Genomic DNA, 17,105 nt, shown 5'->3' with positions numbered 1-17,105 from the left:
ACAACTAGTCTATACATATATCAATAGTAAACTACAACTTATTGATACTAACATCTACAAGTACAATTAATTACATTTTATCTATACTTGTATCTGCAATAAACTACAATGTGTCTCTACCTGAATCAACAATAAACTACAACTAGTCTATACTTGTATCTACAATACACCACAACCAGTCCATACTTGTGGCTACAGTAAAGTACAATTCATCTATATTTGTATCCACAGCACTGTCTGCCTGTATTGATAGTAAAGTACGTTTTTATCACTTATGTATAATTGTATATAATAAACTGTAAATAGGCTGTATTTGAATATACAATAAACCACAACTAGTCTACATGTTTTAGAGTAAACTACTACAAGTCCATACTTGTACCTAAAGTAGAGTACATATAGTCCATACTTTTGTCTACAGTACATTAAAACTAGTCTATACTTTTGTCTATAGTTAACACAGGTTTACATGTATACTTGCATATGCAGTAAATTACAAATGGCCTACGCTTGAATGTACAGTAAATCACAACTATTCTATACTTGTATCTGCAGTAAAATATAACTTGTGTATACTTGTATCTACAGTAAAGTACAACTTGTCTATACTTGTATGTAGACATGTAAAGTACAAATAGTTTGCACTCGTGTGCACAGTAAGCTATACCTAGACTATACTTGTATGTATGGTAAATTACAACTTGTCTATATTTGTATCTAGAAAAAACTTCAACTAGTCTATCCCTGTATTATAGTAATCTACACTAGGCTATTCTTGTATGTACAGTAAACTACAACTAGGCTGTATTTGTATTTATAGTAAACTAGAACTTCTCTATATTTTTATCTATTGTAATCCACAACTAGTAAAAGAAATTTCTACTACAAAATATTGCCACCTGGCCAGAAGAAGATACGCACTGGCACAGCCAAGTAGCGTACTGACAGAAAACTTTGACAAAGGGTTAATAAAATGAGTGCATTGCTCAAATCATAAAAGGCAACACACGTATGGTATGCGGTCGGTATACGACGGTAAAACAGGTAACATAACTGCTAATATTAGGCACACTATGGGTAACTACGACCATACAAATTAACATGACTCAATGTGACGTAAATCGCACTGGTACAGACAACCCCAAAATGTCACTCTTTCATATGGTCTCTTGACACTGTGCCACGCCATCGCTGGTCAGCTGCTGTTGTGTCCGCCATGCGACTGAACGACTGGCTCCATAGTGACGTCACTCTTCTGGCGGGAAATGTTCATGAAGGCGTATAATTGACTGGTTAACACTTGCACTTGACCCAAAAGTTCGTCGAGCTGCCCCTGAACTTTGGTCCCTTGTCTTCTAACATGGGTTGTCTTCTTAGGTCGCGTTAATTCTGGCTTCGCGCCTAATTCAGCGAAAATCTTTGGTTCGATCGTAACTTGACCAAAATCGTCAACCTTGGCTGCTTCCGAATCCTGAACATCTGATTGTTGCTCATCCCTGTCCTGGAACAACATACTGATGCAAATAAATTGGCTGAAAACCGACTGTGAGGTTGGGAGATATCGTGAAAGATCTCAAAAAAGGAAACCTGTCCCAACTGAACACTAAATTCAGAAATTTGGCTCAAACTATTGGCCAACTACTGCGACGTGTAAACTTCAGTTGAACAGTGCAAACTAAGTGACTGAGCATGCGTGGTGAGAAACTGTACACACCATTACTTCGCAGGGGTGCCAGACGTACTCGCCAAAGGTATTGGGCAGTAATTAAACAAAATGACACATTTTTAGTCAATTATGAAAATATTTTTGGCTGTAGGGTCACTACCCATATAAGGACCATAGATGACCTATTTGTATTATGATATAGCTGGCCTGTATCATCACTATAGATCCCTCAAAATCCAAATATAGTTTTGCAAAAAAAATTGTGAAGGTAGTCTTTTGTTCTAAGTGCTCTAAATATGATAAATTTTTGTGCAAAAAAGTGGCAAATGCGTTGTTTATTTCATTCATTTGAGAGCTGCTGGGTGAATATAAATTTTAGTTATTGTACCATTTTGACATTGAGTAGGTCGGGTCAGCTTTAGTGGAACAGATGTTGCAACAATTCGCTTTTGTATTTTTGTGTTTTATCTGACAAGAAACCAATACCTGTTTGACAGTTGTAAACGTTTCGTGCTGTCAATGGGGTATTAGCGTCATGTTGACAGTAGAGAGTGATATAAATTCATAATGTAAACATTCATAGCTGAATTCTAAACCTCACCACATTAGACATCATTCTATATAACACCCACCATTTTCACTGCATGGAAGCATACTGTTTCCATGGCAATAGTTACATTGAAATGAAGATGTGGGTGTTTTGAATTTTTTTTTCAAAAAATTGAAATTGGCATCATGCTGATCAAATTTCATAAGCAGATATTTTCCAGTGTTATGAATAATTTATGCAAATGTGAATGATAGAAAATTATGAAAATTATTGTTGACTACCGTTTATACAAATTTCTAAGGTTTAATATGCATATGAAATAATTTTGTAATGACTCATCATTTCTATGAAACTGCAGTGTAGTGACATCACCAGTTTGTATAGTCACAATGTAGTGACATCACCATTTCTTGAGGACCCAACGCAGTGACATCACCAGTTTGTGTAGCTACAATGCAATGACATCAATCATCAGCTTGTGTGGTCACAATGCTATGACATCACCACTTTGTGTAACCACAATGCAGTGACATAACCAGTTTGTGTAGTTACATGTAGTGCAACGACAGTACCACTTGTGTAATCACGATATGGTGACATCAACAGTTGTGTAGTTACAATGTGATGACAAAATCCCACTTTGTATAAAATGAGCCTTGATACTATCAGAGATTCTCTTATTAGAGAATTAACCATATTTTATAAAATATTTCATTAATTTTAAAAATACAAAAATACAAAAAATTGAGTCATCATCAGCATTTATTATGCAAAGAAAGATGAGTACGACACGACATGAAGAGGTGTTTGAATTAATGAGAATGACTATACCATCATTTTGTACAAATGTCCTTGAAACTTAATGATATTCTTTAAATAGATATTACATAGCATATAGAATGAACTGTAGCGGCAGTACTTTTATTTCAAATCAATACGTGACTGAGTATATAGTATTGGTTGTGTTGGAGTGAGAACTCTATGTTGTGTGTACAGTATGAATGCTAGGAGTTAGTGTATTGGGAACTGTTATGCTTGTACTTGAGTAATATATTGCTTGAGTAATATGTTTGCTGATTTGATCATATACTGAGTTTTCTTAGTGAAAATTCGTTTGAATGTTGTCCTTTTAGGTTTTGCATTTGCAGTGTTTTCGCTAGAGGTGGTAAGTAGGTAAAATCTGCCATGTATTTTATACCAGGGTTCCTCACTAAAAATGATGTACAAGGTATGAGGAATTCTGCCAGTTTTACATGGTTTCTCTCCCTCTCTGTTACTGGGCCTTGCCAGCCTTAGCAAAAACACTGTCATTTGCTGACCTAGTGAAGCTTTGTTAGCAGTGCTGAAGCTCAGTAGCATCTCCCTGCTTCAGTGGTCGTCAGAAGTCGTACAGGGGTGTTGATACAAAATTGTATAATTTTTTCATTTTTAGAGTGACTAATTTTCTGTTTTTATCGTCATTTAGGTAATCCAAGATGACATTTCAGCACACCAGCAACCCGTCCAACAATCCACCAGAAGTGCTCAGAAACTGATCGACAGCAAGGGAGACAAACTGAAAGATGACGATTTAGAGAGACTACAGGTCAACATCACAGAACTGACAACTCGCTACGAGATCCTCACCATACAAGCACAAATGCGTGTGAAGAAACTGAACACGGGCGTCGATGAACTGGAGAAATTCTCCGAGGAAGTGATTCCATTTGAGGAATGGCTTCTGGAAGTGGAGGAGAAACTGGAAAGGTTCATCAAGGATATTCCTAAGGATATGGATAAATTGAAAAACCAGAAGGAAGAACTTCAGGAAGTTGATGAGGACATCGTCGCTCACAAAGCAGATCTTCGCTTCGTCAATATGTCAGGTCAGAAATTCATGGATAACAGTAAGGTAAGTTATTTCAAGCTGGAGGTCAACGAAGGTCAAGTGTAACAGCTGTTTCACTTTCAAAACCTTCATTTTGTTTTTTTGAGAAGTAGATTTAGTACATTTTTCCCCCAAAAGTTAATAATTTTTTAGGACAAAAATTTAAGAGACACTTCAAAATTCATATACAGCGATAATTATCAAAATCTGAAATTTTATTATGTAACTGTGCTGAAAACATGCTACATTTAGGAGAACAGAAAAAAGTAATAGAAGCGTCATATGGTGTAAATATTTGTGGATGGTAACAGTAGTTATTTCACTGTACACTTACAGAACATACAATCTAACATATTTATGGTACCCTAGATATGTAAATGATACAACAATATCAAAAACCATTGTGATGGTTAGAAAAGTCGCGTATGCATGTTGAAACTTGTTTTTGGTACAGACCTAGCAGAGAGCAGGTTGAACAGTCTACCAACATCGAGATGATTTACGATGACAGAAATACCGGTAGAATGACTTATCGAACTATATTTTCAGCAAAGATATTTCAGAGTAGCGCCATTATTGTTTGTATTTAAAAAGAAAGTAAAAAAAACGATAAAATTTTTAAAATTTGTCATTTTTCTTCCAACAGGAGTACAAGACAGAAATTACTGACTATCGAAACAACAAAGTTCCTAAATCCACTATCAAGGGCTTCACTGAGAATCCAGAAACCAGCATCATCAGAAACCGTCTCAATGAAATCAACGAGAAGTACAAGAAACTGAAAGCTGATTGCACAGCCCATAATACTAAACTCAAGAATGTCAGAGACAAACAAAAGAAATATAAAGAAGCTCTGGATAATACATTGCCATGGATACAACAAGTTGAAGCTGAGCTAACCAAACAGTTGCGAGAACCAGTGGCTGCTGAGCCTAAAGTTGTACAGGCACAATTGGATAAGACCAAGGTAAATGTTGAGAAAAGTTTAAAAAATTAGTGGACAGTTAAATTAATAATTTTGATATTTTAATACTGAAAAATGTATTGCCCTTCCACATACACTTTTATATTAAATATTTGATACTTTATTTTTCAGGCTCTGACTTCTGAGTTAGCAGCACATGGCAAAGATGTGGAAAAAGTCAAAGACACCGGCAAAGACTTGACAGAGAGCCAACCTGACAGGAAAGATGAAATACAAAAGACAGTCGGTATGTTGGTTTTACTCTTTTCTCAGTAAATAAATGTGGAGTAGAGAAACAAGAAGCATTGGCGGCCATCTTAGACAGGACTTTCTGTTACCATTTGAACTTTGACATAAGATATCAGATTTGTTGGATGTCACCATACAACAGTTTTTAAAAGAGGAAAACATGATAATATCTGAAATTTCCAAGTAATCAGAGATGAGATTTTAGCTTCTGACTCCCACGCATACACTCTTTTCTTCAGGTCTAATTTGTCATGTCAGAGGTCACAGAAATGGTAAATGATGTCATCCAAGATGGCTACCAAAATATTGTGAACTACTGATTTTTTTTTTTTTTTTGAAAATAGATTTCAAAAGCGACTTTTAGAGTCAAAAGCAACTTTTAGAGTTGATAGTTTGATGTAATACGGGGATGGGGAATTGTTTTCCTATTGTAGATGGTGTTGACTCCAAATACAAAGATTTGGTTGACAAGGCATCCGACAGAAGTAACACATTGCAGACAGCATTGACACAATCTCAGGGAGTACAAGATGGCATTGAAGGTCTCCTGAAATGGCTTGATGACACTGAACAGAAAGCTGAAAAGGTTATCAAAGCACCAGTTGAAGCCAAGAAAGAATCAATTCTGGAAAAACAACAAGAAACTATGGTAAGAAAAATTTTGTGTACAGCATTGGTTTTCTGATAGATACTTTTATAGCATGACACATCCTGGGATGTAACACTTCCATCAGCCAGACCGTAGAACAGTGGACTAAGTCGATACCAGATAGACATTTATGTTCTAGATAGGGGGTCAGGGTTTATTTTTTGTAAGATATAGGTAAGAGGTAAGACCCCTTAACATAAACTCAGTGTGCAAGTAATGAATAGTTGACACTACACTAAGACTTCATCTTTTTCTCTACATAGTTAAAAAAATTATTCTAAAACTATAGGGAAATTGCAACTATATTTTGCATAAAGTGTTCAAGTGAGATAATTGGTAAAAAAAAGAAAAGAAAATCTATATTTCGTTATAATTTACATAGATATACTTTCTCTCCCATTTCCAGTGTTTTTTGTATAAATATTTGTACTCAATTTATTTTATTGATTTAATTTTATCTCTTAATTTATTCATGTTTATCATTTAATTTTGAGTCGTATTTTATCCTTTGTTCCCAAAGCTGAGTACAGCACTGCCTCCTCCTTTGGTAAGAAATTACTACTGACCCTGGCAATATAGGTCAGAGGTCATAGTTCACACATGAGGTCAAAGTTCACACACGATTGCCATATAAGCAGAATGTTTTGCATATTTAAATTATGGGTATATATAGTAAGACAACTATTATCTGGGTGATCACTTGCATGTCTTTTACATATTAAATGAAAATGAGATATTTTCTGACTTTTCTTTTATCTTAAAATGATGAAAATCTGTCTTCTCTTGAGTCGAAATTTTTCTCTTAGATTCCAATAAAAACTATACAAGTCGTTGTTTCTCTTTGCATTTGTTGTTACTGTTCCTCATGTAAAAAGCATGATAATCAGAGAATGGAACTGCTTGTTTAACTTAAGAAAATATAAATACCTTCTTTTTACGTACGTAGCCTATACATTTTTTAATCTATTATCATATGGTATACTATAGTCTCAAAGAATATTTCCAAAAAATCATATTTTGGATTTTTTTTCAGTTTGAAAGTTTTTGTATACAAATTGACAATCGTGAAAAAGTTATATGTAATGGTACCATACTGTATTGAATGTTTTCTCACATACTGTTGTCAATGTCTTTCTCATGACTATGGAATAAAATGTCTATTATGGCAAAAACAGTGTGCTCACTAAGCCAATTTGACATGCCACTGACGCACACAATTTCTACTGACGCACCAAAATTTAGTGTTTCCTATCTCTTATTATGTGGTGACTGACAAGAAATGCCAGTTTTTATCATTTTAACCACAACAAAATTTGGCTATCATTAGAGGGTACACAGGACAAAAAGTACATCAAATACCTTCAAATTCAGAAAGAACCAAAAATTTATCTATTATCTGTAGCCTTCAGCTTATAACTGTACAGAACTTCTGAATTTTACCGCATACTGAAAAAATATTACTTCTGAATTTATTGCATATTGGGAAGTAGAAGTAAAGAATTTCTTTCGTTTCTATGGCTTCTTACTTGGTCTTCACTTTTGTATTTTCTAGGTCTTGGAAAGTGATATTGACAACCACAAACCCAGTATACAGTCGGTCAATGAGTCAGCTGCTAAATTGATCCAAGATAGTGAGCCCTCAGTGGCCAAGACTGTGAAGGACAAACTAGACAGTCTGAATGAGAGATATGCTAATGTTACTGATAGTACCAAGGAACGTAGTGGATACCTGCAAGGTGTTCAAGATAAACTCAATGAATTCCTGGATAAAGTGGACGACTTGGAAGACTGGGTTCTTCCGACTGTTGAGGAGCTGGAATCTAAGGAGATGACACGGATGGAATTGTTGGCACTTGGTAGTAAATTATTGGTAAGGAGGGGTCTCATGTGTGTGTAATATGTGATGATGATGATGATGATGATGATGATGATGATGATGATGATGATGATGATGATGATGATGATGACTTTTGACTTTTCACAAGAAACTTTATTTACATTGTTAAAAAATACTTTACAAAAGAAAAAACAAAATGCCCGTTTCAATGGCATGGAAAGAACTGTTCAAAGTTTTGGGTTCAAGTCAAAACAAATTGACAAATGTGAAGAAAGTGTTCATGAAAATGTCATTCTGCGATTCATATATGTGATTCGAATGTACAGCTAAGGAATCTTCTTGTATACAGCTGCTGGCTCTTTAAACTTCAGCCTTTAATTATATGGGGGCATGACGTCAAACACTTTGGTTCAAGTCATGTCGTGTTGAAAAAGGACAGGTTTATTGTAGTTGTCAGCATTGTGTATTCCAATGTACATCCAACGATTCTATATATACAATCAAATATTTGACTTGAGCTGTAAGAAAGCAGAATGGTAAGTATGTGTGTCCCTGCCGACCATTAGGCTGACTGCAGTGACAGTTACGATTAGTTCCAGGGGGTAGGGCGAAGTGGGGGGGGAACAAATCTCAACGTGTCGGCACAGCCTCGTGAGGAGTACGATGCCCAGAGCTTTTTCTGGTCAAGGCCGCAATAGCGAGTGGCCTGTACTTGACAGCAGGTGAAAGTTATACATTTGTTGTGTTGATTCGAGACAACAGCTGAGTTGGCTGTGATAGCTTGTTTTTTCCAGAAGAGTAGGTTAAAATGCAAATGTACAGGCCACTTAAGCAATTGCGCAGAGTGTGTGTGAGTGTTCTCTGAATAAAAATAAAAATAAACAAGTCATAAATGCAAACAAAATACACGTAGGTACACGTACACGGTTGCCGGGAAGCAGTATTGGCGAGCAGAGAAATAACGAACATAGTGATATTATTTAATGATATCGGCGAATACAAGTGTTTCGTCTTCAATCGAAACGATTGCATTATTTATGCACCAATTAGTTTCAAAAGTATTGATACTAGTGTAAATTTTGTGGTACACGTAGTCATTTGAAATTCGGTGTTTCACGCGTGTTTTGAATAGTTTGTTTACGTCGATATTCGAAGCTTTGGTTTCTTCATTGATTACCCTCCTTCTCGAAATATGAATGCTGGTTTTAGCTGTAGTGAGAATGTAGCTCAGTAAAGCATGAGTGTTTTTATCAGTGCGACCTTTGTGAAAGGGTGGGCCTAAAACGAACCACCAGTGAATATTTTTGCCTTCACTTCCCATAAGTTTGTGCCAGATGTTACGGAGAAGTTTGAAAAGAGGTATCAGACGAGGGCACTCGAGGAATATGTGAAGAAGATCGTCTTTATCATTACAGAATACGCAGTTTGCAGTATTGGTGACGCCTAATCTATGCATGAAACTACCTGTTGCATACGCCCCATGTAACACTCTCCATTGTAGATCGCCTTCAAGTTTCGTAGTAAGATTTGTATAGCAGGATTTGAAATCTGGTTTAACATTTTTTGGTATGGAGAGGATATCTCTCCAGACCGTGTCAATGCGACTTCGGTTCTTAGTGTAGAAGTTTATCATAATGAGACATTTGTATATTGATCCCTTTGCAGTTTTATATAACGGGCAGTTTAGAAGGATGTCTTGTTTAGGATCGTCGAACACTATTTCGAAGTAGTCTGGAGATACGTTTTGTTTTACGTTAAGGTCAACGTCTTGTTGGAAAGACATTTTTATTTTTTCTGTCCATTTAGCTGGAATTGAAGACTTTAAAGTGTTTATGTATTGTTCGAGTATTCTGGTAGAATGAATTGATATCTTATTATGTAATTGATCGATCGTTTTCCAATTTTTGTTCACAGGGTCGATCAGGTGGCCAATTCTAGTAATGCCACCATCGATAAAGTGCTTAAGAATGAGAGGCTCGTTATGTAGAGAATGTTTAATAAGGTCATTGTGAAAGAGTGGTTCAGCGAGGATAGTTTCTATTGTATTGGGTCCGTCTTTCCTTATTATTGTGGTTTTGGTCCAGGTTTTCAAAAGATCGCTATAAAAGTTTGGAATGTTTTGAGTGATTTGAGGAATGTTTATGGCAAGGAGTCTTGCATTGTAATGAAGGTTATGAATACGATTGAAATAGTAGTTAGTAAAGGTGAAAACGGGATGGTTAAGGCCGGAATATAGGTACCTTTGAATATATTGCAAGCGATAGGCGTTAATACGGCTGGGGATGTGTATTAGATTGTGCCCACCGTTTTGACGAGGGGTATAAATTAGATCGGCTGATACCCAGTGTCTGCCCTGCCAGAAGAAGTCGAGAAATATTCTTTGAATTTCCTGTATTGTTGCTGGTGGTGGACTAAGACAAACTATTCGATGAAAAAGTTTGGTAGCGATCAGTTGATTTAGGATGGTGACTCGTCCATGAAATGACATCGCTGGTGCGAACCTGGACCACCATGTTAGTTTAGATTTGATTTTGTCAATACTCTCTTCCCAATTTTTTTGTATGTGGTTTGCGGTGTTACCTAAATAAGTGCCGAGAAATTTTAACCCTATAGGGTTCCAATTTATACCAAGAGGATGGTCTGTTCTGTTACGCCATTCTCCGACCCACAAACCTTTCGATTTGGCTAAATTTACTCGTGCATTGCTTGCTCTTTCGTATATTAAGAGGCACCGTTGTAGTTTTGAGAAATCATCGTTTCTAGTGATAAATATATCAACATCGTCGGCATAGCCAGAGAGATTTATTTTACCGGTTTCAGAGTGTGGTATTTTGAGACCTGTAATATTGCTTTCTGTTCTTATTTTGTTTAATAGAGGTTCTATTGCGATTGTATATAGTTGTCCTGATAGAGCACACCCTTGTCTTATCCCACGTAAAAATTGAATTGGGCTGGTGATTGTATTGTTGACACGAACGAGACTTTCGCTATTAGTATATAGAAGTTTGATATAGTTTCTAAAGTTTTTTCCAAAACCGAAACTTTCAAGAGCTTTGAAAAGATACCCATGGTGCACTCTGTCAAAGGCTTTCTCTTGATCTAGAGCGATGACACCTAAAGGAAGGTTTAACTCATTACAGTGAGATATGCAATCTCTGACTAGACTAATGTTGTCGTAGATCTGACGACCAGGTACACAGTAGCTCTGATCAATATGGATGATGTCTCCTAATGCGCTACGCAGGCGGAAAGACAATGCTTTCGTTAAAATTTTGTAGTCTGCGCACAATAGACTTACTGGTCTCCAGTTCTTAAGTAACGAGTTATCACCAGCTTTTGGTAGTAATGTGATGACTGCACGACGACAGGAAATAGGAAGGATACCGTCCGAGATTGAGGCCAAAAACATTTCATGGAGGTCATGACCAAGGATAGGCCAGAATTTTTTGTAGAACTCTCCTGGTAGTCCATCAATACCCGGGCTCTTGCCTGTAGAAATGTGTTTGAGGGCGTACGTGAGTTCATCAAAAGAAATTTGTTCTTCGCAGAATTCTGATTTTTCATGACTCAATTTTGGAAGGTTGTGGAGGATACTTTTTTGGGCACTTTCAGAAGTTGTTTCTGGTAGAAAAAGTTGTTCATAAAAATTTCTAGTAATTTGTCGTATTTCTTTTGGGTTTTCGGTAATTGATTCATCTTGGCGTTTTAGTTGAGTAATTGTTTTACGTTGACCTTTGTGTTTTTCGATGTTGAAAAAGAGATTACTATTTGTATCAGATTCATAAATATGTTGTTGACGTGAACGAATAGCTGCTCCGTTTGTTTCAATCTTGGCTAAACCATCAAGGATCTCTTTGTTTTGATTAAATTGTTCAGTCAGTGTAGGATGTTCATGTAGAAGGGGTTCTAGTCTTTCATTTTCGGAGAGGAGGTTTTGTTTTAGATGTTTCCGTTTTAAGGTGCATTGGAAGCTGTATTGTTTGCTTAGTTCTTTAATTTTATGTTTGCCAATATCCCACCAAGATTGAATAGATTTGAACCTATTTTTTTCATTTCTCCATTGTTCCCAAAATTGTTTGATAAGTTTGTAGTAGTCTTCGTCATCAAGTATGCTTGTATTGAGGCACCACACGGGGTTTTTGTTGCATACATGTTGTGGGGAGAGGTTGAGTGTAACTATACAGTGATCTGAGAAGTTGTTTGATGTAGCTATGGACACATTTTTTATTTTTGTTGTCAAGGCTTTGTTTATATAGAAGGTGTCGATTCGAGATTTGTGTTCCCCCCGTTTCCAAGTGTAGTTGCGTTTGTTTTTATGAAAGTGACGCCAGGCGTCGGACAATTTGAAGCGATGATTTATTGATGATAGCAAGTGTGATGATTTTAGGTGAGTTTCGGTTTCTGAGGTTCTGTCTAAGTCTGGTTTCAGAGTGCAATTAAAGTCTCCACCAATGATGATTGTGTCGTTTTCAATGCTACTAACGAGTTTTTTAAGGTGTGTGAAAAAGCGTAAACGTTCCTCTCCATCGTTTGGAGCGTAGACATTGATAAGATGATAGGTCTGATTATTGATGTTTAAGTGTAAATGTAGTAGGCGACCATCGATTACGTTATTACAAGCGATCAAATTGTACTGTTTATTTGGTGCTAGCATTATTGCCACACCAGCTGAGCTACTTGTTCCATGTGAGAAGTAAATCGGTGCGCGCCAAACTAGTTGCCACTGAGCTTGATTTACTAAAGTTGAATGTGTTTCTTGAAGAAAGTAAAAGTCGACGTTGTTGTGATTTGATTTCAAGTGTGAGAAGATATTGTAGCGTTTCAGTGGGTCAAGACAGCCGTTAACATTCCATGTGATTGCAGATATAGAGCTCATCACGAGTAGTGTAACAGCTAGGTTAAGAAGTGTTCTATTGAGTTTGTGATCCATTAACTATGGTTTGACTTGGGTTGACCGTTGAGTCTTTAAGAACATGTGAAGTTTTACAAGGACTCTTTGAACACGCATTTTTTGTTGATTGGAGAGGAGTGAAGATCGGCGTAAATTTTGAAATGATTTCGCGAGAAGTTTTGTATCTTCGCAGTATTCTTGGCATCTTTCTATAACTTTTTTGGACCCTTTTATTTCCTCAAGAAATTCTACAAGGGCGGTTGGTTTTATTAGTTTGTATTCTGATATTTCTGATAAGTCTGACAGCTCTGATGCTATTGATTCGCTGTCTTGATCATCAGAATTGTAGCTTAGAATTTCAAACGAATTTTGTGTTTGCACTTGAATGTCTTCCATTGAAGTTTGCGTATCAAAGAAAATGTCTTGCGACGAGCCTAGTTTCGAGAAAGGCGTCTCGGAAATAACAAGGGAGAGAGGGGAGGCAGAGGAGGAGGAAGAGGATGAAGGGAAGTCAAAGGAGACTTTAGGTATAGAAGAGAGGGATGGGGAAGGAGGGGTTCGTACCCTCTCTTCGTCGTTGTTGTCTTTGGGATCTTGTATATTGTCTGTTTGTTCGTTAGAATGTTTTGTGCTGTTCGTAACAATGTCTTCATTTCGACTTACAGAACGATCGTTATTTTCATTTGTTTTGTCGTTGTTTCGTTGAATTGTGTCCACGTCCTCTGTCGTTGTTGGTTCACTGTGTTGTCTGACTCGTTTTCTTTTGGTTGTGGTATTGGTGTGCGATGTAGCATTTGTTTGTAATTCAGAATTTACAGATGTGCTATTTTCATTTACATAACCATTTGGCTTAGGTATTTCAGTGACACCTTGCATTGCTTCGGTGTCATCGGTATTTGCATTTTCATTGTTGTTTCTTGTTGATTCGTTTGTTTTATCTGGGACTGTTTTATCGTTATTTGCATGTTCAAGTTCAGCATCTATTGATTCATTAACAAGTTGCATGTTTTCTGTTACAGTATCTTTATCAGTATTATCGTTATTTTCTTTATTTGACGAATTTGTTTTGTATGGACAATTTTTTCGTATGTGACCTTTGTTGCCGCACCCAAAGCACCGTAATTCGTCCATGGATACGTAAATAGGGTATACTCGTTCTTCATATTTTACATGTATAACTCCGTTAATGGGGACATCATTATTCAATAAAATGTAGACTTGTCGTCTAAACGACATGACATGTTTGAGGGAAGCATCTTTACACCCTAGAGGAATGGCTTTAGTTTCACCGACAACTCTGCCAAACCTTCTCAATTCATGTTCTATATTTTCGTTTGGTATAAATGGGGGTACATTTGAAAGAACGAGTTTCACTGCCGGTTTTATCATGTGTTCCACCTCGACCATTTCGTCGTCAATGGCGAAACTGCTTGAGACCATTTGTTCAACATCCTCTAGTTTTGAAAGAAAAACTACTACGGCCTTGTTCATTCTAGAGGCAGCAGCAATGTTTCCACCACCTATGATACTTGCTACTTCATGAACATAGCGTTCAACGGGTATACCATCAATGTTACTGCATCGTATTGCATGTTTTCGGGTCAAGCCACGGAACCGGGGGTTTCCGCAGGTGGCCATCTTGTCCACCTACGGGTTCCGGCCGTGGCAGGGAACGAAACGAGAACTGACAAAATACACTGTAGCGACCACAGAACGAGATTAAAACTTAGCTGAGTGGCGTTACAGCAATGTACTCACGACAGCTTGTGTCTCTCTGTAAAACTTACGGCTTCTTAAAAGGCGTAAACCAGAGCACTTGCGGAGCGTCACCAACACACGTCCTTCCAATATGGCGGATGATGATGATGATGATGATGATGATGATGATGATGATGATGACGACGACTGTGATGACGACAATGTCAACAATGACAATGATGGTGGTGGTGGTGGTGGTGGTGGTGGTGGTGATGACTACAAGAACAATGACGACGACAATGTGGCAGTGGTGGTATTTAATAAATAACAAGTAAAGAAAAAGGAAAGACAAACAGTCAATATCAGTAGCCTTAGTGTCAACATTTTAAAGATCAACAAGTCACATGATATACATAACTGTGTGGGTGGAAAGTAGCCTGTCCCATTACAAACATTGAAAGTTGATGTTATATTATGCATACCAGTGGGCCTGTCACTATGCAGACCTGAATAGTATGAATTCCAGACTAAAGTGATTCTTTGACATTTAACCCATTTGTTTAATAAACAACTTCTATATCACATCCTCACCACACCTTGGCACCAGCCCCGCTTTCAAACTATTTTCACACTAATGTGTTTTTTGTTAGTGTTACACTAAGGCCCAGTTCCAACATTAGGAATGAAATATAGGTATGAGATAGTCAGCTGCTAGGCCCCTCAGGCTATTGCACATTCTTTAAAAAGTGCCCAGACAAAGGTACTATCAGACAAAGGTGTATGTACTATCAGACAGAGGGATGCAGAGTTTGACAGCATTTCCTAAAGAGTCTATCGTTACTTTGTATGGGAACCCCGGTAATATGACATGGGAACCCCAATAGATTTTACCTACTAGTACTTACCATATGCCCTTAGCAAAAACAGTTGGTATATGTACTATCATTGCCTTTCAACTTTATTTTGCAACCCCTAAAGTGCAGATACAAAGTCTTACCATGACGAGTAGTCTGGATGCCAACATGGTCACTAAACTAAAAATGTAGTGAGTGGAGGTGTAAATTGTAACGATTTCATATAGCGACTAGACTATAAGACCAGACGTGAGACACAGTTGTCTGGCAGACTTGTCAAGCCCTGTCCTTCATCAAATCTTTCAAATCTCTCTTTAGGGTTAGAAACCACATTGGCATCCAGACAAGGCAGAGTTATAGAAAAAGTTTGTCCTGGTCAAAAAAAAATCTAAATATATAATCCTCATTGATCCACTGATAAGATAACAACATAAACCAGAACCTTGGAAGGAGGCCTTGGCCTTTTAAGGTTAACATACCATATTGATTGACTACCATCACTGCATAGTACATTGAATGTCAATACTGACAAGTGGTTGCTAATTTCTATACACAAATATTGGACAACTTGATTGTTGACAAGTCATTCCGTTGTGTAAACATAACTGTGTGTTGCCATAAATCTGTAATGAGTATATAAAGATTATAGCCAAGATCAAAAAATGTCAAGGATGTAGCAAGGGTCTCAGGAAAATTTCAAGGATGTAGCGAGGGTCTAAGTCTAGAGGCTATATCCGTTGGGTTTCGATCAGGAGATCTCTTTACTCGGAGATGATTCAATTATCACATTGACATCCACACTATTAAGAGGATCTCAAGAGTTTTTCTCCTTAGAATGGACTTTTCGTTTTGGTGTCGGAAAGTCTGGAAGGCAAACACAAAAAATAGGGAATATCTGAAGACAATACAAATGACAAGAGGATTGATTAGACCTTCACTGCTAACTCCTTAGATTTTGACAAGTCGGTTTGATGTCAGAAAGTCTCAAGGGCAAACACCCCAAAAATGTGGAAAATCACAAAAGGCGAAAAGGGACTGATTACTACTGGTTAGACAAGTCAATTTTGTGTCAGAAAGCTGTGTGTGTGTGTGTGTGTGTGTGTGTGTGTGTGTGTGTGTGTGTGTGTGTGTGTGTGTGTGTGTGTGTGTGTGTGTGTGTGTGTGTGTGTGTGTGTGTGTGTGTGTGTGTGTGTGTGTATGTATGTTTGGGAATACATGTACATGTGTGTGTGTGTGTGTATGTATGTATGTATGTGTGTATGTATGTATGTGTGTGTGTGTGTGTGTGTGTGTGTGTGTGGTGGGGGGGGGGGTACAAATAACAAAGATCCTCAAACACTATGAAGAGGCAGGGGTTTTATTGGAATCTCTCCTGTAGTTAAATTAAGCAAGTCATTTTGCTGTCAATAAGTCTTGTTGAGGGAACATAGAAATGAGCCAACAGATAAGGAATCATTCCCCCTTTAGTTTAAGTAGACAAATCACTCTGGGTCATAAAGTATGTGTGTTTGATAGGCAAACAGGTGTGGTAAAGGTGATGGGAAAGTGACCCTTGAACCCCCATTATTGTGCTACGCCTCATTGCACAGATCTTGCTTCCCTACACATAGAAATTAAATCTTTTAAAGAGGGGCGTATTACCCGCATATACAAGCACTCTTCCTAAATTACTAGTACCTTTTCAAAGTATTTTTGTTCTGTTGTGTGTGGATGGCATTTAGCTAGTTGCTAGGCATCATTGACCTTTTTGACTGTACCATTTCATGTTATATAAAATTGAATTTAAAAAAAATTCTACCCTATATCATCAAAGTTTAGATAATTTCTGACTAATTAATGAAGTAAAAACACTCCCAGCCCAAAATTTAGTTAATTTTCAC

General features: G+C 37.2%; 1 protein-coding gene across 13 annotated transcripts in view; it reads left to right on the top strand.

Annotated features, from left to right (window-relative positions):
* LOC144445939 (uncharacterized) overlaps window positions 1-17,105 on the top strand; it is a 287,770-nt gene that overhangs the window by 203,832 nt on the left and 66,833 nt on the right. For 12 of the 13 annotated variants that reach the window (XM_078135586.1, XM_078135585.1, XM_078135584.1 and 9 more), the window contains 6 exons: window positions 3,682-4,107; window positions 4,730-5,050; window positions 5,180-5,294; window positions 5,731-5,945; window positions 6,466-6,492; window positions 7,498-7,815. In XM_078135586.1, coding sequence (XP_077991712.1) covers window positions 3,682-4,107; window positions 4,730-5,050; window positions 5,180-5,294; window positions 5,731-5,945; window positions 6,466-6,492; window positions 7,498-7,815 — 1,422 coding nt within the window. The remainder of the gene's footprint in view (window positions 1-3,681; window positions 4,108-4,729; window positions 5,051-5,179; window positions 5,295-5,730; window positions 5,946-6,465; window positions 6,493-7,497; window positions 7,816-17,105) is intronic. The other variant, XM_078135589.1, reaches the window with a different exon arrangement.

This window comes from Glandiceps talaboti, chromosome 14 (genome assembly GCF_964340395.1).
Source record: "Glandiceps talaboti chromosome 14, keGlaTala1.1, whole genome shotgun sequence".
Taxonomy (NCBI): Eukaryota; Metazoa; Hemichordata; class Enteropneusta; family Spengelidae; genus Glandiceps; species Glandiceps talaboti.
This window is presented reverse-complemented; position numbering and strand designations above follow the sequence as displayed.